This window comes from Mirounga leonina, unplaced genomic scaffold, assembly GCF_011800145.1.
Source record: "Mirounga leonina isolate KUSES-001 unplaced genomic scaffold, KU_Mleo_1.0 Mir_180, whole genome shotgun sequence".
NCBI classification, from domain to species: Eukaryota; Metazoa; Chordata; class Mammalia; order Carnivora; family Phocidae; genus Mirounga; species Mirounga leonina.
This window is the reverse complement of record NW_023270469.1, coordinates 341,654-360,884: the sequence shown is the minus strand read 5'-3', so window position 1 is coordinate 360,884 and position 19,231 is coordinate 341,654. Positions and strand designations below refer to the sequence as shown.

At 52.1% G+C, this 19,231-nt stretch overlaps 2 protein-coding genes across 2 annotated transcripts; one reads left to right on the top strand and one right to left on the bottom strand.

The window, feature by feature from the left end:
* Nucleotides 1-373: 373 nt before the first annotated feature.
* On the bottom strand, nucleotides 374-8,296 carry CHMP1A (charged multivesicular body protein 1A). The gene is made up of 7 exons (XM_035024578.1): nucleotides 8,184-8,296; nucleotides 6,455-6,474; nucleotides 4,465-4,542; nucleotides 3,402-3,548; nucleotides 2,873-3,001; nucleotides 2,329-2,516; nucleotides 374-1,835 (listed from the first exon to the last, which is right to left on the bottom strand). Exons 1-7 carry the CDS (start codon nucleotides 8,188-8,190, stop codon nucleotides 1,814-1,816), a joined length of 591 nt encoding a protein of 196 aa, XP_034880469.1. The 5' UTR covers nucleotides 8,191-8,296; the 3' UTR covers nucleotides 374-1,813.
* An 80-nt stretch (nucleotides 8,297-8,376) lies between these two features.
* On the top strand, nucleotides 8,377-17,555 carry SPATA33 (spermatogenesis associated 33). Its single transcript, XM_035024577.1, has 3 exons — nucleotides 8,377-8,524; nucleotides 8,768-8,938; nucleotides 17,324-17,555. Exons 1-3 carry the CDS (start codon nucleotides 8,488-8,490, stop codon nucleotides 17,527-17,529), a joined length of 414 nt encoding a protein of 137 aa, XP_034880468.1. The 5' UTR covers nucleotides 8,377-8,487; the 3' UTR covers nucleotides 17,530-17,555.
* The last annotated feature ends 1,676 nt before the right edge of the window (nucleotides 17,556-19,231 follow it).

Sequence of the window (19,231 nt, the reverse complement as noted above, 5' to 3'; positions counted from 1 at the left end):
ATGGGACTGTCCCAGGTTGGAAGAATGGAGGATCACAAGGTGATTCAGCCAGTTACATGCGGTCAACTAGAAAGTGCACGTGGGGGGCGCTGGTATACAGAAGTTTACAGAAACAGCGCAAATTACAACTTTTATGTACCTTTAAAGTTATTTCCAGGTAAAAACTTAAAAAGAAAATTTAATACTTCAGACTCTAACTCCACCTGTAAGGGGTGGGGGCCTGAGGACATGCATACCTCACCCCACCACCCCACCTGCCCTCCTCCAGGTACCCTCCTCAGCCTCCCGCATGGGGGCTGGAGAGCCCTATCAAGGGCCCCCCTATGGCTCCCCACCCTACCCAAAGCCACTAAAGCAAAGCCGGAGAAAGTTCTCAGGGATCAATGTGTTTACTCACAACAGCATTTTAGGAAAATGGGCAAACATGCCCACTGCTCTATGATGAGCCACAGCTGGGGAGCTCTGTACCCACCGGGCACCAAGACAGTCAGGATCTTCTCTGAACCCCCAGCACGTGGGCATCCTGAGAGACCACAGCCAGGGAGTAAGGCGAAGCCGGCAGTGTGGAAGAAAAGCCAGACAGCACGCTGACCCGCCCTCTGGATTCTCACACCAGTCTCGGGCATCCAGGTTGCTCCAACCCAACTGACCACACAGAATACCCAGGGACAAGCAAGTCCAGAAGAATCACACGTCGCGGTAAAGATCTCCAACATTTCTTTCCAAGAGCCACTGGCATGAGGACAGCGTGGGCAGCGGGAGCCTCTGGGAAGGGCTGGTCGGGTGGTCAGCCGTGCACGGAGCCGGGCCCCGCTCAGGACCAACCACGAAGTTCTCACCAGCTCACACCAAGAACGGGGCTTGGACCCAAATGCTCCCCATCTGCTGTCTGCTCCTTCTATTTTGGCAAAAAAAACAAAAATCCCTGGAAGCTTCAAGAAAACAAAGTAAACCTCAGGAAATGAAAAACGTGGAAACTGCTGCGTGTCCCAGGAACTCATCAGGAGGAGCTGCTGCTAGCCGCCCGGCCGCGGCTTCTCCCTGACGCTGGCCCCACCGGGGGCCCCTCTTGGAGCGCGCAAGCTCCCAGGTCGGACGGTGTGAGCCCACAGACAGGAGGAGAGACCAGTCGGGGGGTGAGGGGGAGGCACCCATTATTTACAGCACAGAAGAGAACAACGCAGACGCAGCACCCCAGGCCGGAGTGTGGACTGCCTGCTCCTCGCTGGGAGGGACCACAGTGCAGACCTGAGTTCCTACAGGACACACAGCACACCCCTCAGGGCCCTAGGCCCTCCAGAGGCAACAGTGGAATGAAGATGGGGGGCCCCTGGGTGGGCGTGCCTGGATATGGAGCACGGTGCCTGACGCCAGGGATCCCAGGTCGGGCTCAGCCAGCTGGCCTCCAGGGGCCTGGCAGCAGGAAGAAGCCCTGACGCCCACTGGCTGACCACCAGGAGCACATCTGCCGTTACACGGAGTCTGAAGGCCCCCATGGCCCCCATGGCGTCCACTGGTCAGTCCCCGTCAACGTCTCAGAGGGTGGGGGGACGGGGGGGGCCTGCAGAACCCCGAGCTGGTCAGCCCAGAGTCACAGAAATAACCCACAGAAGTCAGAAAGTTGTGCAAACTCACCCACCAAGACACAGAGCCACCGTCTACGATAAGAGGGACAATTCCCAGGCCTGGAGGGAAGGGCCACGCTGCAGGGTGTGCAGAAAGGCAAGAGGCATGGGGAGAGAGATGGAGCCCTCCTCCCTGGCCCTTCCTGCACGTCACGGCCAGGGAAGCAGGGCCCTACAGGAAGGCTCGGCTAGTTTCTCAAGGCGGCCAACCTGCAAATCAACAACACAGCTCCTGTGAGGGAGGGCGGGGGGCAGAGGTGCCTCTGACCTGTGGTGTGCTCAATATGAGATGCCAACCCTGGGGGCCGAGGGCCCTCTATTGGGCCACGGCCCTCTCCTCTCAAGCTCAGCTTTGCAAGGCTGTCCTGGGATAGCACAGGAAAAGCTTGGGGACCAGCCATGTGCTGTCAAGTATCGTTATGTGACTTCCTAAAGCGAACTGCGTACAAGTCTGTGAGCACGCGGCTGACACCCAACACGGACATCGAGCAAGGGCAGGGGAGAGAGGCAGCCAGACGGAACCTGGGCTGGGCCTCGGGTGGGGGCCTCCTCGGGAGGAAGAGCACCAGAGCCCGGCCGAATGAGCTCTCCTCCCGAGGCCTCGGTGTTCCCTTCTTCCCTTCCCTTCCAATGCGCCTCCTTCCCCCCCAACCGGCCGTCAGAACATGCGGTCACCAGCCCAACATGGGGGCACTGAGCCCACCTCCGAGACAGCTGGTCCTCCTGGCTGCGCACGGAGCTCTCGCCCACGGCAGAGGCGCCCTCGGGCAGCTGGCTGAGCTGGTCCAAGACCTCCAGGCCATTCTCCTCAGCGATCTGCACAATGAGGCTGTCCACCTGCTCCTGCGGCGTGGTCAGCGTGGTGGCCGAGCTCATGGAGTCCTCCATTACCTGGGGGTCATGTTCTGGGCAGGTGGGTGCAGGCCCTGGGACCTCCACTGCGGCCCCATTTCTGGCCACCTTCTCAACCATGCTTCCTGCTCACTCCCTCGACCCGTACCAGACCTCCCCGCTGCAAGGCACTTTCTCCAGCACTCTCAGTCCCCTGGGTGCTGAGCTGGCCACTGCTCTGGAAGAGGCGCTCACACCCTAGCCTCGGGCCTCCCTCTTATCTGCCAGACCTCCATGTGCTGGTCCAGACCCCGCAAGAGTCAGGTGCTCCAGAGGTGGCCCCCCCAGAGGGAGGCCAGCCACACAAGCCACCCCCTGGACCCACCCCCTGCACACCAAGACCACAGGCGACATACCGATGTGTGCACATCCAGGTTCTGCACCTGCTGCTCAAACCTGTCCATCACCGCAGAGACCTTCTGCAAGTCCATGGTGCTCAGCGCCCTGTCCAGGGCTTTGGTCACCTGCGCCATGTTCTTGGTCACCTGGCACAGGACAAAGTGAGGAGGCAAGAGAACTGAAGCAAGGAGACGTCACCCACGGGAGACGGGCCCTCGGCACTCTCCTCAGGCGCACAGGCCCCCAGGGCCAACAAGACTCCAGCCCTGGCCAAGCCAAGCCATGTTCAGGACCGGCTGGACCCCTCGGGACTGCAGGGCTCTTTGCTGGCAGGTCTCCAGGAAATGCTGTCAACTAAACTACAGACACGAGACCCAAGCCATGGCCCCTTAAGAAAAACCTGAGGACACCTTGTCTAGTCCTTGGGTGCTGCCCCTGTGGTGTGGAGGGAATCCCCACTACACCACCCACGGGGTCCGGCACGGCTCCTCGACTCTGCCGGCCGAAGCTGGCCCACGTGGCGTATGACTCGGCACGAGCACTCACCCCCTTCATGGTCACGGCCGTCTGCACCTTGGAGGCCACTGCGTCCACGCGGGATGCCATGCGGAGCCAGTTCACACCTTCGTTCTTCTTGCGGATGGCATTCTCGGCATATACACGCGCACACTCCACGTTCTTCTGCTGAAGGGCCTGAAATTCCGGGGAAGCACGAGCTGGGAGAATGGGGCTGTTCTATGAACAGCCTGGTCCCGGCTTGCCCTAGGCCGAGATCTGCTAGCACGGGGCAGCCCCTCTGGCCTGTGAGCTTCATGAAAATGCAGAAATGCCAGGCCCCTGGCCTGTTCAGGACCTAGGGTGTCCAGGCAGGGTGCCAGACCAGCCCGCGCTGGGGGATACACAGGAGACCTGGCCCCAGGGACACAGCCGCCTCTCCCACCTGCCGGCCCGTCCCCTCCGGCCGCACACCCTCTTCGGTCTCTTCAGCCGCCTGCACCACAGGAGCTCACAAAAACCACCGAGGCAAATGCCGACGCCAAAGCAAGCAGGACCATGGAGGAAGATGAAGGAGCTGACTGGGGTCAGTCCTCCAGTTTCCCTTCTGCCCTGGGAGTGCCAGTTTGGGTGAGGGGGGTCACCAAAGTCTAACACCCCCAGGAGCCAGCCCACCCAAGCAACAGCTGTCTGGAAGTCCCCACTGAGAGCAGCCAGAGCCTGCCTCCCCCCACCTCCCCTCTGCCCCAGTTCTGAAGCCTGAGGCATGTGCTTTGCAAGGAAGAGGGCAGGAAGGGACGGGGCTGCGGCAGGGACGGCTGGAAGCCCACGTCCCACACACTTTGTGAAAAATGTGCGTTCAGAACTTTGGAAGTGAACAAAAGGCATGGACGTTCCATGAAAAAAGTGAAGGCAACACACAGTTCTTTTGCTCTGGACGCCCCTTAGTGGGCAGGGAGGCAGAGGGGGGGCCACTGCAGGCCCTGAGCAGGCTCCTGAGAGAACACCCAGGGCCAGAGTCGTGGGGCGCCCCTCACACAAAAAGAAGACACCAGAACAATGCAAAAGAAGCCCCAGAAGCAAGGGACACGGCCCGGGCGTGCTGCAGCCTCACCTTCTTCACTTTGGCCTGCTCCGCCTTGGAGTCCTTCTCTGCCTTCTTGGCCAGCTTCTCCAGCTGCTTTGCCGTGAACTGAGCAGAATCGGGACACTCAGGTCAGACACACACAGCCAGTCCTTTGGTACCTCCCCACCCTCCTCAGTAGCCCCTGCCCCGACCGCACAGAGAAGGTGCCCAGCCTGCCAGTGTCCTCATGGCCCGGGGCTGCATGGAGGGAGCTCCCTGGGTCTCTGAGGCTCAGGGGACAGGGAGGGCTGTGAGGGTTTCCTAAAATGTCCTAACCCAGAATGCCTAACCCAAACCCTCCCCCAGAGTGGAAAGTTAAAAAGCCAACTCACACAGGAGCTCCCGGGCAGCTCAGTCGGTAAAGCATCTGCCTTTGGCCCAGGTCCTGATCTCAGGGTCCTGGGATCGAGCCCCACATCGGGCTCTCTGCTCAGTGGGGAGCCTGCTTCTCCCTCTGCCCCTCCCCCCACCCCCTGGCTCATGAGCTCTCTCTCAAGTGAGTAAAATCTTTAAAAAAAAAAAAAAAAAAGCCTACTCACACAATCATTACTACTTACGGATTTTCTTTCTTTCCTTTTTTTAAAGATCTATTTATTCACGAGAGAGAGAGTGCAGAGGCGCAAGGGGGAGGGGCAGAGAGAATCTCAAGCAGACTCCCCGCTAAGCGCAGAGCACAACATGGGGCTCGAACTCAGGACCCTGAGTTCATGACCTGAGCCAAAACCAAGACTGAGCCACCCCTACTTACGGATTTTCAACTTTCGGGAAAAACTCGACAGAATCTGTTTCAGGCGACCCCAAGTGGTAATACAGAATTCCCGATGAATATACACCTCAAAGTGTTCTCTTCACAGAACATTGTGTTTGTGAGGGGCTGCTGGGCAGTGCATGCTCCCAGGCCTGGTTGGAGTGGTCCCCATAGCTCCCCCAAAAAGGCCTCATTTAACCAGGAAGCCAGCAGGAGAGAATGCTCAGATAACCCAAGTGAAAGAGTGACCTTCCAGAGGCCCATATAGCTTCCTGGCTGGTGGTGTTCCGGTGTTCCCTCAGCCTGAAACACCTCCTGACTGGGACTCCCCCACCCTGCCCCTCAGCGCCCCCCCAACTTGGGACTTTCTGTCACGTAGAAAGGGTTTCTTGTCAGCCTACCTCACACTCCTACATTCTTTTTTTTTTTTTTTTAATATATTTGTCAGAGAGAGAGCACGAAGGATGTGAAGGGCAGACGGAGAAGGAGACTCCCCTCTGAGCAGGGAGCCCGATGCGGGGCTTGATCCCAGGACCCTGGGACCGTGACCTGAGCCGAAAGCAGGTGCTTAATCGACTAAGCCTCCCAGGCACCCCCTCCTACGTTCCTTCAGGGAAAAAATCCAGATTTTCCTAACCCAGGAATCTGGCCCTGAGCACCTTCCACAAGGTGGAAGCTTGCTGAACAAAGTGCCTGGGGCCTCCTGGTATTCCCTGCCCTTCCTCTCCATTGCAAAGCCAGTGTGATGAACTACAGTCAGCAGCTTGGGCACATCACTCCCACCCAGTCTTTCAGAACTAACCATGGCTGGTTAACTATGGAGGCATTTAAGGGAAATGCAGCAGAAGCTTGCCCTGGATTAATTATAAGAGGCATGCTGTGCTGCTCAGGACACTCTCCTTCAACATGATTTTAAAGAATTTGAAACCAGTTTTAAATGCCTAGTGGAACATCAAGGGATGCACCTAATACCCAAGCTGTGTTTAAGATAGCAGGCTCACTCCCTCATGGACAAGCCCATGTGATCTGCTTCTGCTCAGCCCAAGACAAGGAAAGGATTAATATGCAATCAAGCCAACTCAATAACCTCCCCTTTGTCATCAGTCCAAAAGAGCACTGCGCAGAAATCACGCAATTGGTAATCCATCCTTCCGAGTGTGACTGACACCATTTGTCCTCATTTGCTAATCACCAAGACAGGGTTGGGGTGAAAGGTCCTTCAGTACATACCTTCAACTGGAACAGGGTATCTGCAAAGAAAGGAGATGGTTTGAGGATTTCAACTGTGACAAGCGGCACTTCTAACAAGCAGATGGGGCCACTAAGACCCTCCTCGACACAGAGAGTTGGGACAGGATGCAGGCATGGATGGGGCCTTCAGGGAGGCCCACCACACACTGGAGGCAGAAGATGGACTCGTGCACCAGTTCTGCTCCCTCATCAGTCAGAGGGCAAATCTGGAGGCTCCAGAACCTCTGATTCCTTACAGGTGGTCCCAGGGTGGTACCAGCTGACCTCAAGGATTAGTGTGCAGACAAAGCAGATCATGGATGCAGCACGTGGCCCACAGTGAAGGCCCGAGTGATGGTTTGTACTTACAGCAACTTTACAAAGGCCCTTGGGGTTCTTTCCCAATTTAATAAAGCTCAGCACTGGACAATCTGCATTTTATATGCTCTTTATCCCCAAAAGTAACTGGATAAAAGTAGCACTGTGAGGACTCCTGTGCTATCAAAGACCTGACCCACAGAGACCACCCTCCATGGCATCTGGCAAGTCTGAGCCACCAAATCGGGCTCAAGTGCCTACCTGTCCACATGGAGGAACCGAAGAGACTTGAGAGGATTAAGAGCTAAGTCTCCGGATAGCCACACCTGCTACCCACTCACCAAAACTCAAGAGCCAGGTAGATCCAGATTCACACTTAAACTGTCTCAATTTATTCCATTTTTAGACGTGCAGAATGATGTCTGGAAGGGTTTACCACACTGGCCCAGAATTAAGAAACTGAAATCTGTAACCAGGATGAGGGTGCGTTCACAAATGCAAATCAAGACCCCGCAGCTGAGAGCCTTGGGGTTTCAGGCACGCCCCGTGCGCGCCCTGTCAAGGCCGAAGGCGGCTGTGGAATCTGTAAATCGGCGCTGACTGGACCCAGCGGACAGGCAGAGTGCCTCCCGCAGGGACAACAAGGCGCGGCGAGGCCGGCTCTCCAACTCTCCAATCACCGCCTCTCCCTGCCTCGGCTTTTCATCTCTAACGGCGCAGCAGGAAAGACTCTCAAGAGCAACGAGCTGTTAGGGCAAAACCTAACCCCGGAAGAACGTGATAGCGGCCCAAAGAACATCACCACACTGCGGAGGAGAACCCAACTCTTGGGGGGGGGCGTGGCGCTGTTCATCTTCCGAGGTGGCGGGTGCCGAGCTTCCCTCGTGATGACGACGCTGTGGTCCAGCTCCTCACACTTCACAAGTGGTTTTCAGAGCCTCTCGACCACACCAGCCCTTACGCACTCCAGCAAACGCAGGCGCCTCTCCTTCTCACCCACCCTTCCTGTTCCTTGGTGTCCCTGGGCGCGGAGCGGGGCAGAGTGGGTGCCGCAGGCCGTGGAGGCCGAGGCCAGGGGGCTCAGGCTCTACTCGGCTTCCGCATCCGCAGAAGGGGCAGAGAGTTCCCACCCCACACGCACAACCGTGCCGGGCACGGAGCAGGCACTTGTTGCCCGAGCTCGTCCTTCGGAGCGGTGTTCTGGGGACAGGGGTGCAACCGCCTCCTTTTCCGGTGCCCTCTGACCTGACGGCCCAGGGCCCAAAGGTCGATGTCCCTCGCCGGTACGGGACCTGGGGTGCGGGGCTGGACGCTGAGTCCGGTGAAGGGGGCGAGGGTCCGGCACCGAGGATAAGGATCGGGGTCCGGGGTGCGGGGTCCCGGATCGACCCCGGAGGGCGGGGTCTCTTACCGTCCATGGCCGGTCCGGCAGCGGCGGCGGCGGCGCTCGCACGAACGGACGCTCGGGACTGCGGGGCCGAGCCGACCGCCCCTACCAGCTCCGCCGCGCGGGAACTTCCGGGGTCGCCGCCCAGTTCCGGCGAGCGGCAGCTCTCGCGAGAGCACGGCGCCAGTCGCGGGGGCGGGGCGTGGGCGGGGCGTTGCCGTGGCGACCCGCGCCGCTCGGCCGCGGGACCCTCTGTGAGCCGGTCGGGCTGCGCGCCCGCGGAGGCGCCGAGGGCCGGGCTGCGCCGGCGGGGGCGGCGGGGTCGCCTATGGGCCTGTCCAAAAGCAAACACAGGTCTAGGAAAGGTGAGGAGCGCCGGCCCGCCGTCTCCTCGGCCGCGTGCCCGCGGCTCGCGCGGGGGTGCGGGGGTGCGGGGGTGCGGGTGCGGGGCGCCGCGCCGGAGTCCTCCCTGATGGCCGCGCCTCGGGGTCTTTCCACGCATGTCCAGAGGGCGGAAGAGACCCTGGGCCAAAGCTGGCAACTGGAGGTGGGCGCCCACGGCTCTAGCTTCAAGAAAACAAGACTAACTCACTGTCCACGGATTTCAGGTGAGGAGAAAAAGAAGGGGCGCGGCTCCTCCACTGCGAAGACTAAGGAAAGGGCGATGGACCGGCGTTCTCAAGAGACCGAGAGGCCGCCAGACACCAAGGCTGCGGAGAGCTGCCAAGGGAAGAAAGCGGCAGCCCAGCGACAGTGGCCTTCTTCATCTGGAGTCGAAGGTAGGACATGCCCAGGACCAGATGGAGCCCGAGGGCGCGAGTTTGGGGTGGGATACTAACGGCGGGGGCTCTAGGATCTTTGTCTAGGAGGTAAACATCCAGGACTGTAGGTGGAAAATGTATCGCAAAACAGGATAGGCGCCCAGCGGATGGCCGAGGGGCTGCGCGGCGCCCTCGCCCATCCTTCAACGTTCCGCAGACCGGAACAGCACCGTGGAAGGCTACTTCAGTCTGGGGTACAGCCGCGTGAGAAGGGATGTGGGAGCCCCTGCCTGGCACGGGGATCAAAGGGACCGGAATGTTGGTGGGACAAAGGGGTTGAACAGTTTGGCAAATTGATTCACTTTGCTTACAGCCCAGGGCGACTAGACCTTTGCATGTAGGGGGGGGCGGGGGGGGATGAGGCCACAGAAGCTGCGGAATAGGCAGCCTTCCATCTGTTTTGTCATGTGCGTCGTGGAAATGCAACTGTTAAAATAGTTAAAACAAGGGAGGTGTGATGGGGTTTGTGCCTTGGAAAACTGTTTCTTTATAGAGTAGAGGCTGTTGAGGGCAGTGAGGGGACCTGCCTTGGCCCAAACCTGCAACTGAGTAGGGGCTAATGAAGCACGGGCAGTAGGAATTACAAAAGGGTCCAGGATGTAGAACCAGCAGAACCTGCTGTTGGATGAGATGTGGGAGGTCCAGGGCCATGAGTTTCACTGACCATGAGAATGGATGGTCAGTGGATCAGCCGATGTCAGGAGGAATGCTGGCCTGGCAGGGAGACAGGAGCTGGGCGCAGGCTCAGATTGAGGCACCTGTGAGGTCATCAAGGGCCGCACGCTGTTTGAAATGAGGGTGTTGGGCTTGGGAGCAAGGCCTGGACTTCAGATCCTGATGTACACATCCTTGCTTAAGAGCGGAAGACTGCAGGAAGGGCCAGAGTCCTGGGGAGGAGGTTTGGAGAATGCTACCAGTCCGTCAGGAGCCTTCTGGCTGCAAGCCACACAACAGCCAACAAGATACGGCTTTACTGCTGAGCGCTTCAATGTCCCCCAAATAAAGGGTCAGAGGCGGGCACTCAGGGTGGCTTGCTCAGCAGCATGCAGTGACATCAAGGACTTTGGGTCTACACTTTGCCACCCTCAGTATCCACGGTCCCCAGACAGCTGAATGGCTCTAGGTGTCACATGCATACGGGACTGCTGTCCTGTCCCTTCCCCTGCTGGACCTCACTTGCCCAACATTGCTAGGATGGGCTCAAATGTGAAAATTCTGGGGCTGGACCTCTATCAGCAAGGGCAGGTGTGGGCGGGGAGGGGGGGTGCCTGCTGGAGAGGCACAAACAGTGTCTGTCACACCCTCATTTCAGAGAGTAGAGAGAGGTTGGACATAGAGGGGAAAGGTCAGAGAGCAAGAATGAGGATGGACTTTCCAGAAAGACGGTGAAGAGTGTGGTTTCTCCATATAAGAAAACATCTCAGCAATAACACAGAGCAAGCTACTGCCCACATGCTGTACCATGAAGGAGTTCCCAAATCCTGATACTCCCCGAAAGGAGCCAGATGTAAAGACCACATATATTATTGTTCCATTTATATGAGATGTCCAGAAAAGGCAAATTTACATAAAGGGAAGCTTGGACTAAGGGTGGGAACAGAGATTAGCCACAAATGGGCAGAAGAAGTCTTCTGAAGGTGATGGAAGTGTTCTTAAAACTGGATCGATGGGTGTCCAACTCTGAAAATTTCCTAAAAATCATTGAATGGTATGCTTTAAACAGGTAGTACGTAAGTTAGAATGCAACAAGGCTGTTAAAAAAGAAAGAAGATAATAAAAAGAACTCTCAAAGAAAGAAGGTAAAATAGTCGACAGTGTCGTATGTTGCAAAAAGATTGGGTAAACCCAGAAAAGACCATTGAATAAGGCGAGTCGCTGGTCTTGGTGGCCTTGGAGAGAGCACAATCCAACAATCAGAAGTGAAGACAGACACATGGTCTGCCAGGTAGAACATCTAAACTAGGGCAAGAGCATCCTCTCCTACATTTGTGTTTTAAAGCTGAAACTTTTCCCTATTAGGTTTGGAAAAGGTAGGATTTTTGGAAGTCAGAGTTTCCTTCAAATAACCTAGTACCATAGAAGCCTTAGAGGAATGCAGAGTCCTGATGAGTCAAAACTTCTGTGCATTACATAATTAATAAAAGTAGGTATTACTGCTGTGGAACGGAAATCAGAAAGCTCTTGCTGGGGTCGGGGAAGGGGAAACTAGCTGACTGGAGGACTCTGTAAGGTGATAAAAGTTCTGCATCTTGTTTGGGTGATTACAAAGGTGCGTACAATTGTGAAAACTCATCCAGCTGAACATGTTAAGAACTGTGCATTTTATCTTGTGTGAATTGTGCCTCAAAAAGCTTGGAAGACAAGTCCTTGTCTCTTAGAGCTGCACCCAAAATACTGAAGTATAAATCGATGTGATTGATGGAGATGGTATCTGAGATTTGTTGCAAAGTGAACTAGTATAGTGTGGCTGAGGATATTTTCCAAAGGCAGCCATCACTCCTCCTCTCCCTCTCGTTTTACTGTGTGACCTTGATGCTCCTCCCACCTGGGGGAGTCTGTATCCTCTCTCAAACCTCTGCAAGCTTGACATTTTCTTGTAACCAGTAGAATGTGGTGAAAATGGTTTCTGAGGCTGGGCCATGACCGGCGATGCAGTCCTGCCTTGCTCACGGGAACCCAGGCTGGTGCTTGGAACCGAGAGCTGCCACATCATGCTGTCAAGAAGCTCAGCCACTTGGGGAGGCCATGTGGGGGTACTAAAGTCAGCAGTCCTGATTGCTAAGTGCCTTCCAGCCCAAGTGCCAGATTTGTGAGTGGACAAACCTTTAGGTGATTCTAGCCCCTGGCTTTTGAGTCTTCCCAGCTGAGCCACAGGACCCCACGTAGCAGCAGCAGCAGTGACCAGCCCTGTGAATGGCCATCTTGCACGTCCAGCCCAGTGGAGCCTTCCGAGAACTGCAGCTCCAGACAACACTCAACTGTAGCCATCTCGGGACCATAAGTGATAGCTGCCTAGTCAAACCTGTCCTGAATGCCCGGCCCTTCAAACTGTGAGAAAATAAAACCATTGTTTTAAGCTAATAAAGTTTGGGATAAGTGGTTATACAGCAGTAGTAACCAGAACAGAGGCTAAGTGCTGGGGCAGAGATAAAGTTTGATTGTGGGTTTTAACTGTGGCAGCTGTGTGATGGGGCATATCATCTTGTCTCACTACTTATGCATATACTTAACATTTTGCATTCCAAAATCCACATACATACATTATGGAGATTAATACACCAGAAATTTGCAATCAGCCAGTTCCAAAATGCTGGAAATCCTACTGAAAAAGAAGACCCTAATTTTTCTACAAATAAATGACATCAGGATGCACGGGTGGCTCAGTCGGTTAAGCATCTGACTCTTGATTTCAGTTCAGGTCATGATCTTAGGGTTGTGAGATCGAACCCTGCATCGGGCTCTGTGTTGGGTGTGGAGTCTGCTTAAGATTCTCGCTCTTCCTCTGCCCTTCCTCTAAAATCCTCTAAAAATTTTTTTTAAAATGACATGAAAAAAAGGAGGGTGTCTTGGTCTGCTTGGGCTGCTATAGCGAAACACCATCCACTGGGTAGACTCAACAGACACCTATTTGTCATAGTCTTAGACGCTGAGGAGTCCCACAACCTGGTACCATGATTTGGTTCCTGGGAGGACCCCTTCTTGGCCTGCAAACAGCCATCTAATTGCTGTGTCTTCACATGGCTGAAGAGAGAGGATTGTGGTCTCTTCCTCCTACTGTAAGGGCACTAATCCCATCATGGGGGCTCTACCCTATGACCTCAGTTCAACCTGATCACCTCTCAAAGTCCCCACCTCCAAATACCATCCCATTGGGGATGAGGCCTTCAACATATGACTTTTGGGGGGGATACATTCAGTCCATAGCAGAGAGATTGTACAAGATTTGAGGGACCTAGGTACCAAATACAGTATAGGCCTGGGCCAAGTCATTCTTGAGATAACCAAATTGGGTATTAGATAATAATACAGAATCAATGGTAGTTTTCTTAGATGTAACAAGGCTATTGTGATGCTAAAACAATCCTAATTTGATAGAGCGCTATACTGCATTATTTATGGGTAAAATTATGTCTGAGATTTGCTTGAAAATACTCAGAAAACTGATAGAAAAAACAAGGTGACAAGATATTAATTGAAGCTGAGTGATGCATATATGGGTACTCACTATACTATTCTATTTTCATGTGTGTCTGAATATTTCCATAGGTTTTTTGAAGGTAGAATGTGATTATTTGCAATAAATTTTTGAAAAAGAAGAGAAACTTAAGGAACATTTGTTTCTCAGCTACTAAAAATATACTGAGTGAAAAAAGTCAAGTTCAAAAGGTCACATGCTGCATGACTCCATATATATAATGTCCTCCCAGTGACAAAATTATAGAGATGGGAGAACAGACCCGTGGTTGCCAGGAGTTAGGGATGGCAGGGAGTGGGGAGGTTGCAGGGGGAGAAGGGTGTAGCTATTAAGATATAGTGAGGGGCGCCTGGGTGGCTCAGTTGGTTAAGCGACTGCCTTCGGCTCAGGTCATGATCCTGGAGTCCCGGGATCGAGTCCCGCATCGGGCTCCTTGCTCGGCAGGGAGTCTGCTTCTCCCTCTGACCCTCCCCCCTCTCATGTGCTCTCTCTCAATCTCTCTCTCTCAAATAAATAAGTAAAATCTTTAAATTAAAAAAAAAAGATATAGTGAGGAGGTGGTCTTTGTGGTGATGGAACAGTTCTGTACCATAATCTTAGTGATGTTTACATGGGATTAAATGACATAGAACACACATTGTGCCAAAATCAATGTCTTGGTGTTGTTATATTGTACTGTAGTTACATAAGATGTTAACCATTGGGACCACTGGGCGAAACTGGGTGAGCGTATATGGGACTTCTCTGTACTTTTGCAACTTTCTGTGAATTTGTAACTTCAAAATTAAAAGTTTAAAAATTTATCAAAATTGGGGCACCTGGATGGCTCAGTTGGTAGGCTCAAGTTGTGATCTCAGGGTCCTGAGATGGAGCTCCAAGTCGGGCTCCGCACTCAGCAGGGAGTCTGCCTGAGGATTCTCTCCCACTCCCCCAACCCCCATCCCCTGCTCATGCATTCCCTCTCAAATAAAAATGTGTACTCTTGATCTCAGGGTTGTGAGTTTGAGCCCCACGTTGGGTGTAGAGATTACTTAATAAAATCTTTTTAAAAATCTATCAAAATTTATAATAATTAAAATAATGTAGGTCCAGTATAATACTGGATCAATGCAGGGTGCGTGGGTGGCTCAGTTGGTTAAGCATCTGACTTCGTCTCAGGTCATGACCCAGTGTCCTGGGATCCTGGGATCGAGCCCGAGTTGGGCTCTGTGCTCGCTCGCTCTCAAATAAATAAAATTTTAAAGAAAATACATCAATGAAATAAAAAATATGGACAAGAATAAACCCTTACTATGAGTACGTGTGTGTTTGTGTGTAATTAGCATGTAATAAAACTAGCACCAAAATGAAGTGGCAAAGGAAGGATTATACAATAAATTATGCTAGGAAAATTGCTTGACATTTTAAGGGAAAGTTCAAGTTGAATTTTAACCTCCTGCCATATGCTCAAATTCCAGATGAGTAAGAGTGAATATAAGAAGTGACTGTAGGGGCACCTGGGTGGCTCAGTTGGTGAAGCGTCTGCCTTTGGCTCAGGTCATGATCCCAGGGTCCTAGGACTGAGCCCCATGTTGGGCTCCCTGCTCAACAGGGGGTCTGCTTCTCCCTCTGCCTCTCCCCCACCCCACTCGTGCTTTCTTACTCACTCTCAAATAAATACGTAAAATCTTAAGAAAAAAGTGACTGCAAAAAGTAAGATGTACTTTTTTTTTTTTTGTAAGATTTTATGTATTTATTTGACAGAGACACAGTGAGAGAGGGAACACAAGCAGGGGGAGTGGGAGAGGGAGAAGCAGGCCTCCCGCGGAGCAGGGAGCCTGATGCGGGGCTCGATCCCAGGACCCTGGGATCATGACCTGAGCCAAAGGCAGATGCTGAGCCACCCAGGTGCCCCAGATGTACATTTTAATATGAGCCCTCAGTAGGGACCATCCTTCTAAGCCTCAAAACAAAGACACTACAAAGATATATTGAAAGATTTGACTACATTAAGAAGTAAAACAAGGGGAACCATCTACAATATGATCATGAAGGGGAAATCTCCTCAACATGCAAAAAGCTCTCACACACCGAAAAGGTCAAAGTACAAAATGAGGAAAGAATATGACATGCATTCACAGGAAAATAAATACCACTGGGCCATGACGAAGCAAAAAGATGCTCAACCTCCCCATACTGGGGTAAAGCTTCAGGAAGGTTGAAGGTGACCAGTGGGGGCAGAAGTCAATACTTCCATTTTCATGTAACATGGGAAAAGATTTAGCAAACTGAAAATTAGGGGAAGGTATGGAGAAATGTCCTATTTACAAAATCTTAGTGGAAATATATATTGATAAAATCTTTATGAAAAATAGTTTGACAATATTTGCCAAAATCCTCCTTCTAGTAACTTACCCAATAAACCCTCACAAATGTGTAAATATATAAATGCAAGAATGTTAACTACAGCATCACTTGAAAAATATAAAAATTGAAATAACCTAAATTATGTTCATTCAAGGGAGCTGGTAATGTAATGGATGGGTCCCCAGATAGTGAAGTCCAGGCTGCCATGGAAGAGACCAACCTGTATGTGCAGACATGGAGCTCAGCCAAGCCATAATGTGATCCTAAATGCATCACACTGTGCATGTACATATGAAATGTCTGGAAGGAAAAGAATCCTCCCATATGCAATTTTTAATTGTGTATTATTTTTTAAATAAAATATTCATAGCCTTTTAGTCTTAATATATAAAAGCATATATAAATTAATGTAAAAAACGAACCCCCAATTTAAATTAAATGCAAAATATGAAATGCAGTTTTTGACTTAATGATAAAAATAAAAAGGACACTCTCAGTGCAGGCCCTGGGTCATTCATTGGTAGTTAAAACAATCAAAGCTGTGGATGTGGCACTGAAGACAGACAGAGCTATGGAGCCCCGGCATCTCCCTCTACCACCTGCCTTGAGCAAATGACCTCTCTGTGCCTCAGTACCTTCCTCTGTAAAACGTAGGTCATAAGAGGACCTACTTCAGGAAGCGTTGTGGGTTGGTGTTCACTGTCATTCTAGGCTCAGAATGATGTCTGACGGAGAATAAGCAACCATTCCCTATGCCCCCAGGTAGCCGGGTTCATGAGGTATTTTAAGTGGGGCACAAAGCACACTGAAAAGCAGTAGGACCAGCGTGATAGCATTTTTATAACAATTACGTGACAATGTGATTATTCTAACTCTACTTGCATGCATATGTGCACAGAGAGAGAAAGAGCCCTCTCTGTAGTGCTTGAAGAGAGGCCTAAAAGGCAGTGCCTCCAACCTGAAGGCCCGGGGGGGGCGCAGGCTGGGAGACGCAGCAGGGGAGGCATGAAGGCACTTCTGCTTACGTATTTTGTAACATTTGGCAAATTTGGCATTTTACAAGTCCCATGCAATCCTTGTAAGCTTAAGAAAATGTTGCGGCCCATATTAGAAATGTTAATTCTTGAGGTGCCTGGGTGGCTCAGTCAGTTGAGCGTCTGACTCTTGGTTTCGGCTCAGGTCGTGATCTCAGGGTCGTGAGACTGAGCCCCATGTCAGGCTCCACACTCAGTGAGGAGTCTGGTTGAGGAGTCTCTCTCTCTCTCTCCCCCTCTGCCCCTCCCTCTGCTCACACTCACTCTCTAAAATAAATAAATAAATCTTTTTTTAAAAAAGAAGAAATGTTAATTCTTCCGCATTCTGATTGATAAGGTTCTGTACAGAGAGGGTTTTTTTGGGGGGGAGGGTTACCAGATTTAGAATCCTTTAAAAACTGTGTATCTGAACCTTCACCTCTGGGGCAGACCCTGCCTCTTCTTTTCTCTCTCCATTCCCTTTCCTTCTACGTCTGTCACACAAGCTGGCCGGCAGCTCAGTCTCTCCACAGTGGATTGGAGAAGTGTGTCTCCCCCTTTCTTCCCTGAAAGAGGTGCCTAGCATTCACCACCCTCATGCCTGAGTTGTCAGTCGGTTAAAGCTCCGGAACACTCATTTACTGTTTGGACTGCTTTCAACCTTGCCCATTTCTTTTCCTGAACTACACATCTAATTCTTTTGCTTTGGCCCTAACACATGCATTGTCTGCCTTACAGAAGAGCTTTTCCACAGACATGTTAAATACCTGGATGTTTTCTTCCTTCTAGAAAAACCTGATGTAAAGGTAAAGGCGAGCAAGAAGAAAGTTGCCATTCCACAGATCATCATCACTAGAGCCTCAAAAGAGACTCTAGCCAGCTACAGTTCCATCGGAAGCGAAGAGCAGAGAACCATTAAGGAGCAGGTGGAATGGGGCCCCTACTCCCGACACAGAAACCCCAGTACAGTAGACGCCTATGATTTACGAGAATAAACAAGCACCCCGAGTAGCTGGCATTATTCACTGTGCTCTGAGTCTCAGCGATGATGGCAGAAGGGCCATCCTGCCCTGTGGGAAGCTGCAGTTGCCCCTTCAGTAAATGAGGTTCCCCCAGTGACCACCTTGGTCTTCTCTTCCCCAGAGCTGCTGGCAGCTTGGCAGAGGGCAACAGTGACTCTGGCTCAGAGACTGAACTTCGTGGTAGTAAGTGAATTAGTATACCTCTGTTGTAACTAGCTATGCAGGGCGATGAACCAGTGGCAGGTGGCATCTCTCTTTCTTGGTGGGCAGTTAAAGTCCTTCCTGTCCACTTCTGAAGGAGTGTGGTGTAAGTACTCGGCAATTATAGCGAATGAGATGTCCCCCACACTTGGAAGAAGGCTGGACTCTGAGGACTCACTTTCAACGCATCAAATCCCAGAGCAGTAAAGTACCCAGTCACCCTGGGGGGGGGCGGCCCAAGGGCTCCTACCCTGACTGCAATTTGACACAGAGTATTAAAGGATCCAGAAGAATGTGGAATTGGGGCAGGGGCCAGACATGGCACTGAGAACTTTGGCAGTGGCCTTGTCAGAGCTGCTGTGGGAGGAGGGGAGTTGAGCTGACAACTTCCTATCTTCCTGGCTTTCAGGGGACCCCTGCTGGCGTTCCACCCTCCCCAGCAGCTCATGGGTGAGGCTCCACTCTCCTCCAGAGTGGCTGGAGAGAACGCCCTGCCCTGTCTGGTCTGAGACTTTTAGTCTGGTAACAGTATGTGTCGGTTTCCTTGCTTCCTAAAAGGTCAGCAGGCTTTACACTTGGTCTTTATGTATCTATTGAGAAGAATCATATATATTTTTTAAAGATTTATTTATTCATTTGAGAGAGGGAGAATGAGAGAGAGCACATGAGAGGGGGGAGGGTCAGAGGGAGAAGCAGACTCCCCGCCGAGCAGGGAGCCCGATGCGGGACTCGATCCAGGGACTCCAGGATCATGACCTGAGCCGAAGGCAGTCGCCCAACCAACTGAGCCACCCAGGCGCCCTTTATTTATTTATTTGAGAGAGAGAGAATGAGAGAGAGCACATGAGAGGGAGGAGGGTCAGAGGGAGAAGCAGACTCCCCGCTGAGCAGGGAGCCCGATGCGGGACTCGATCCCGGGACTCCAGGATCATGACCTGAGCCGAAGGCAGTCGCCCAACCGACTGAGCCACCCGGGCGCCCCAAGAATCATACTCTTCTAGTATTAAATAGTACGACCGACTTCCAATCAGTTTCAGTATAACCCCAAAAAGAATAACGAATTTCACTTTGGCATTGTTTAGTAGCACATTATCAGCACCATCACTTGTATTTATTCAATACATTTATTTACGTACAGAAAGATCAAGCCCATACAAATGAGGATCTGACGCCACTGGGGTAGCGCGATTACCTTTCCCATAAAATTTCTAGTGGCCATTACATTTCTATTATTTGACCTAGAAATTGCCTTCCTCCGACCCCTGTCCTGAGAATCTCAAACAATAACGTAAAAACGATGCTAATCTCATTATTAGCTAGAAGCCTAGCTTATGAATGAACGGAAAAAGGACTGAAATGAAGTGACTATGACAATTAGTTGACATTAAAGCAACTGATTTTGACTAAGGTATGATTAACTTCAGTTAGCACCTACGCCCGGCTTGTGCTGCGCCGAGCTCCTCCACAGCAGGCC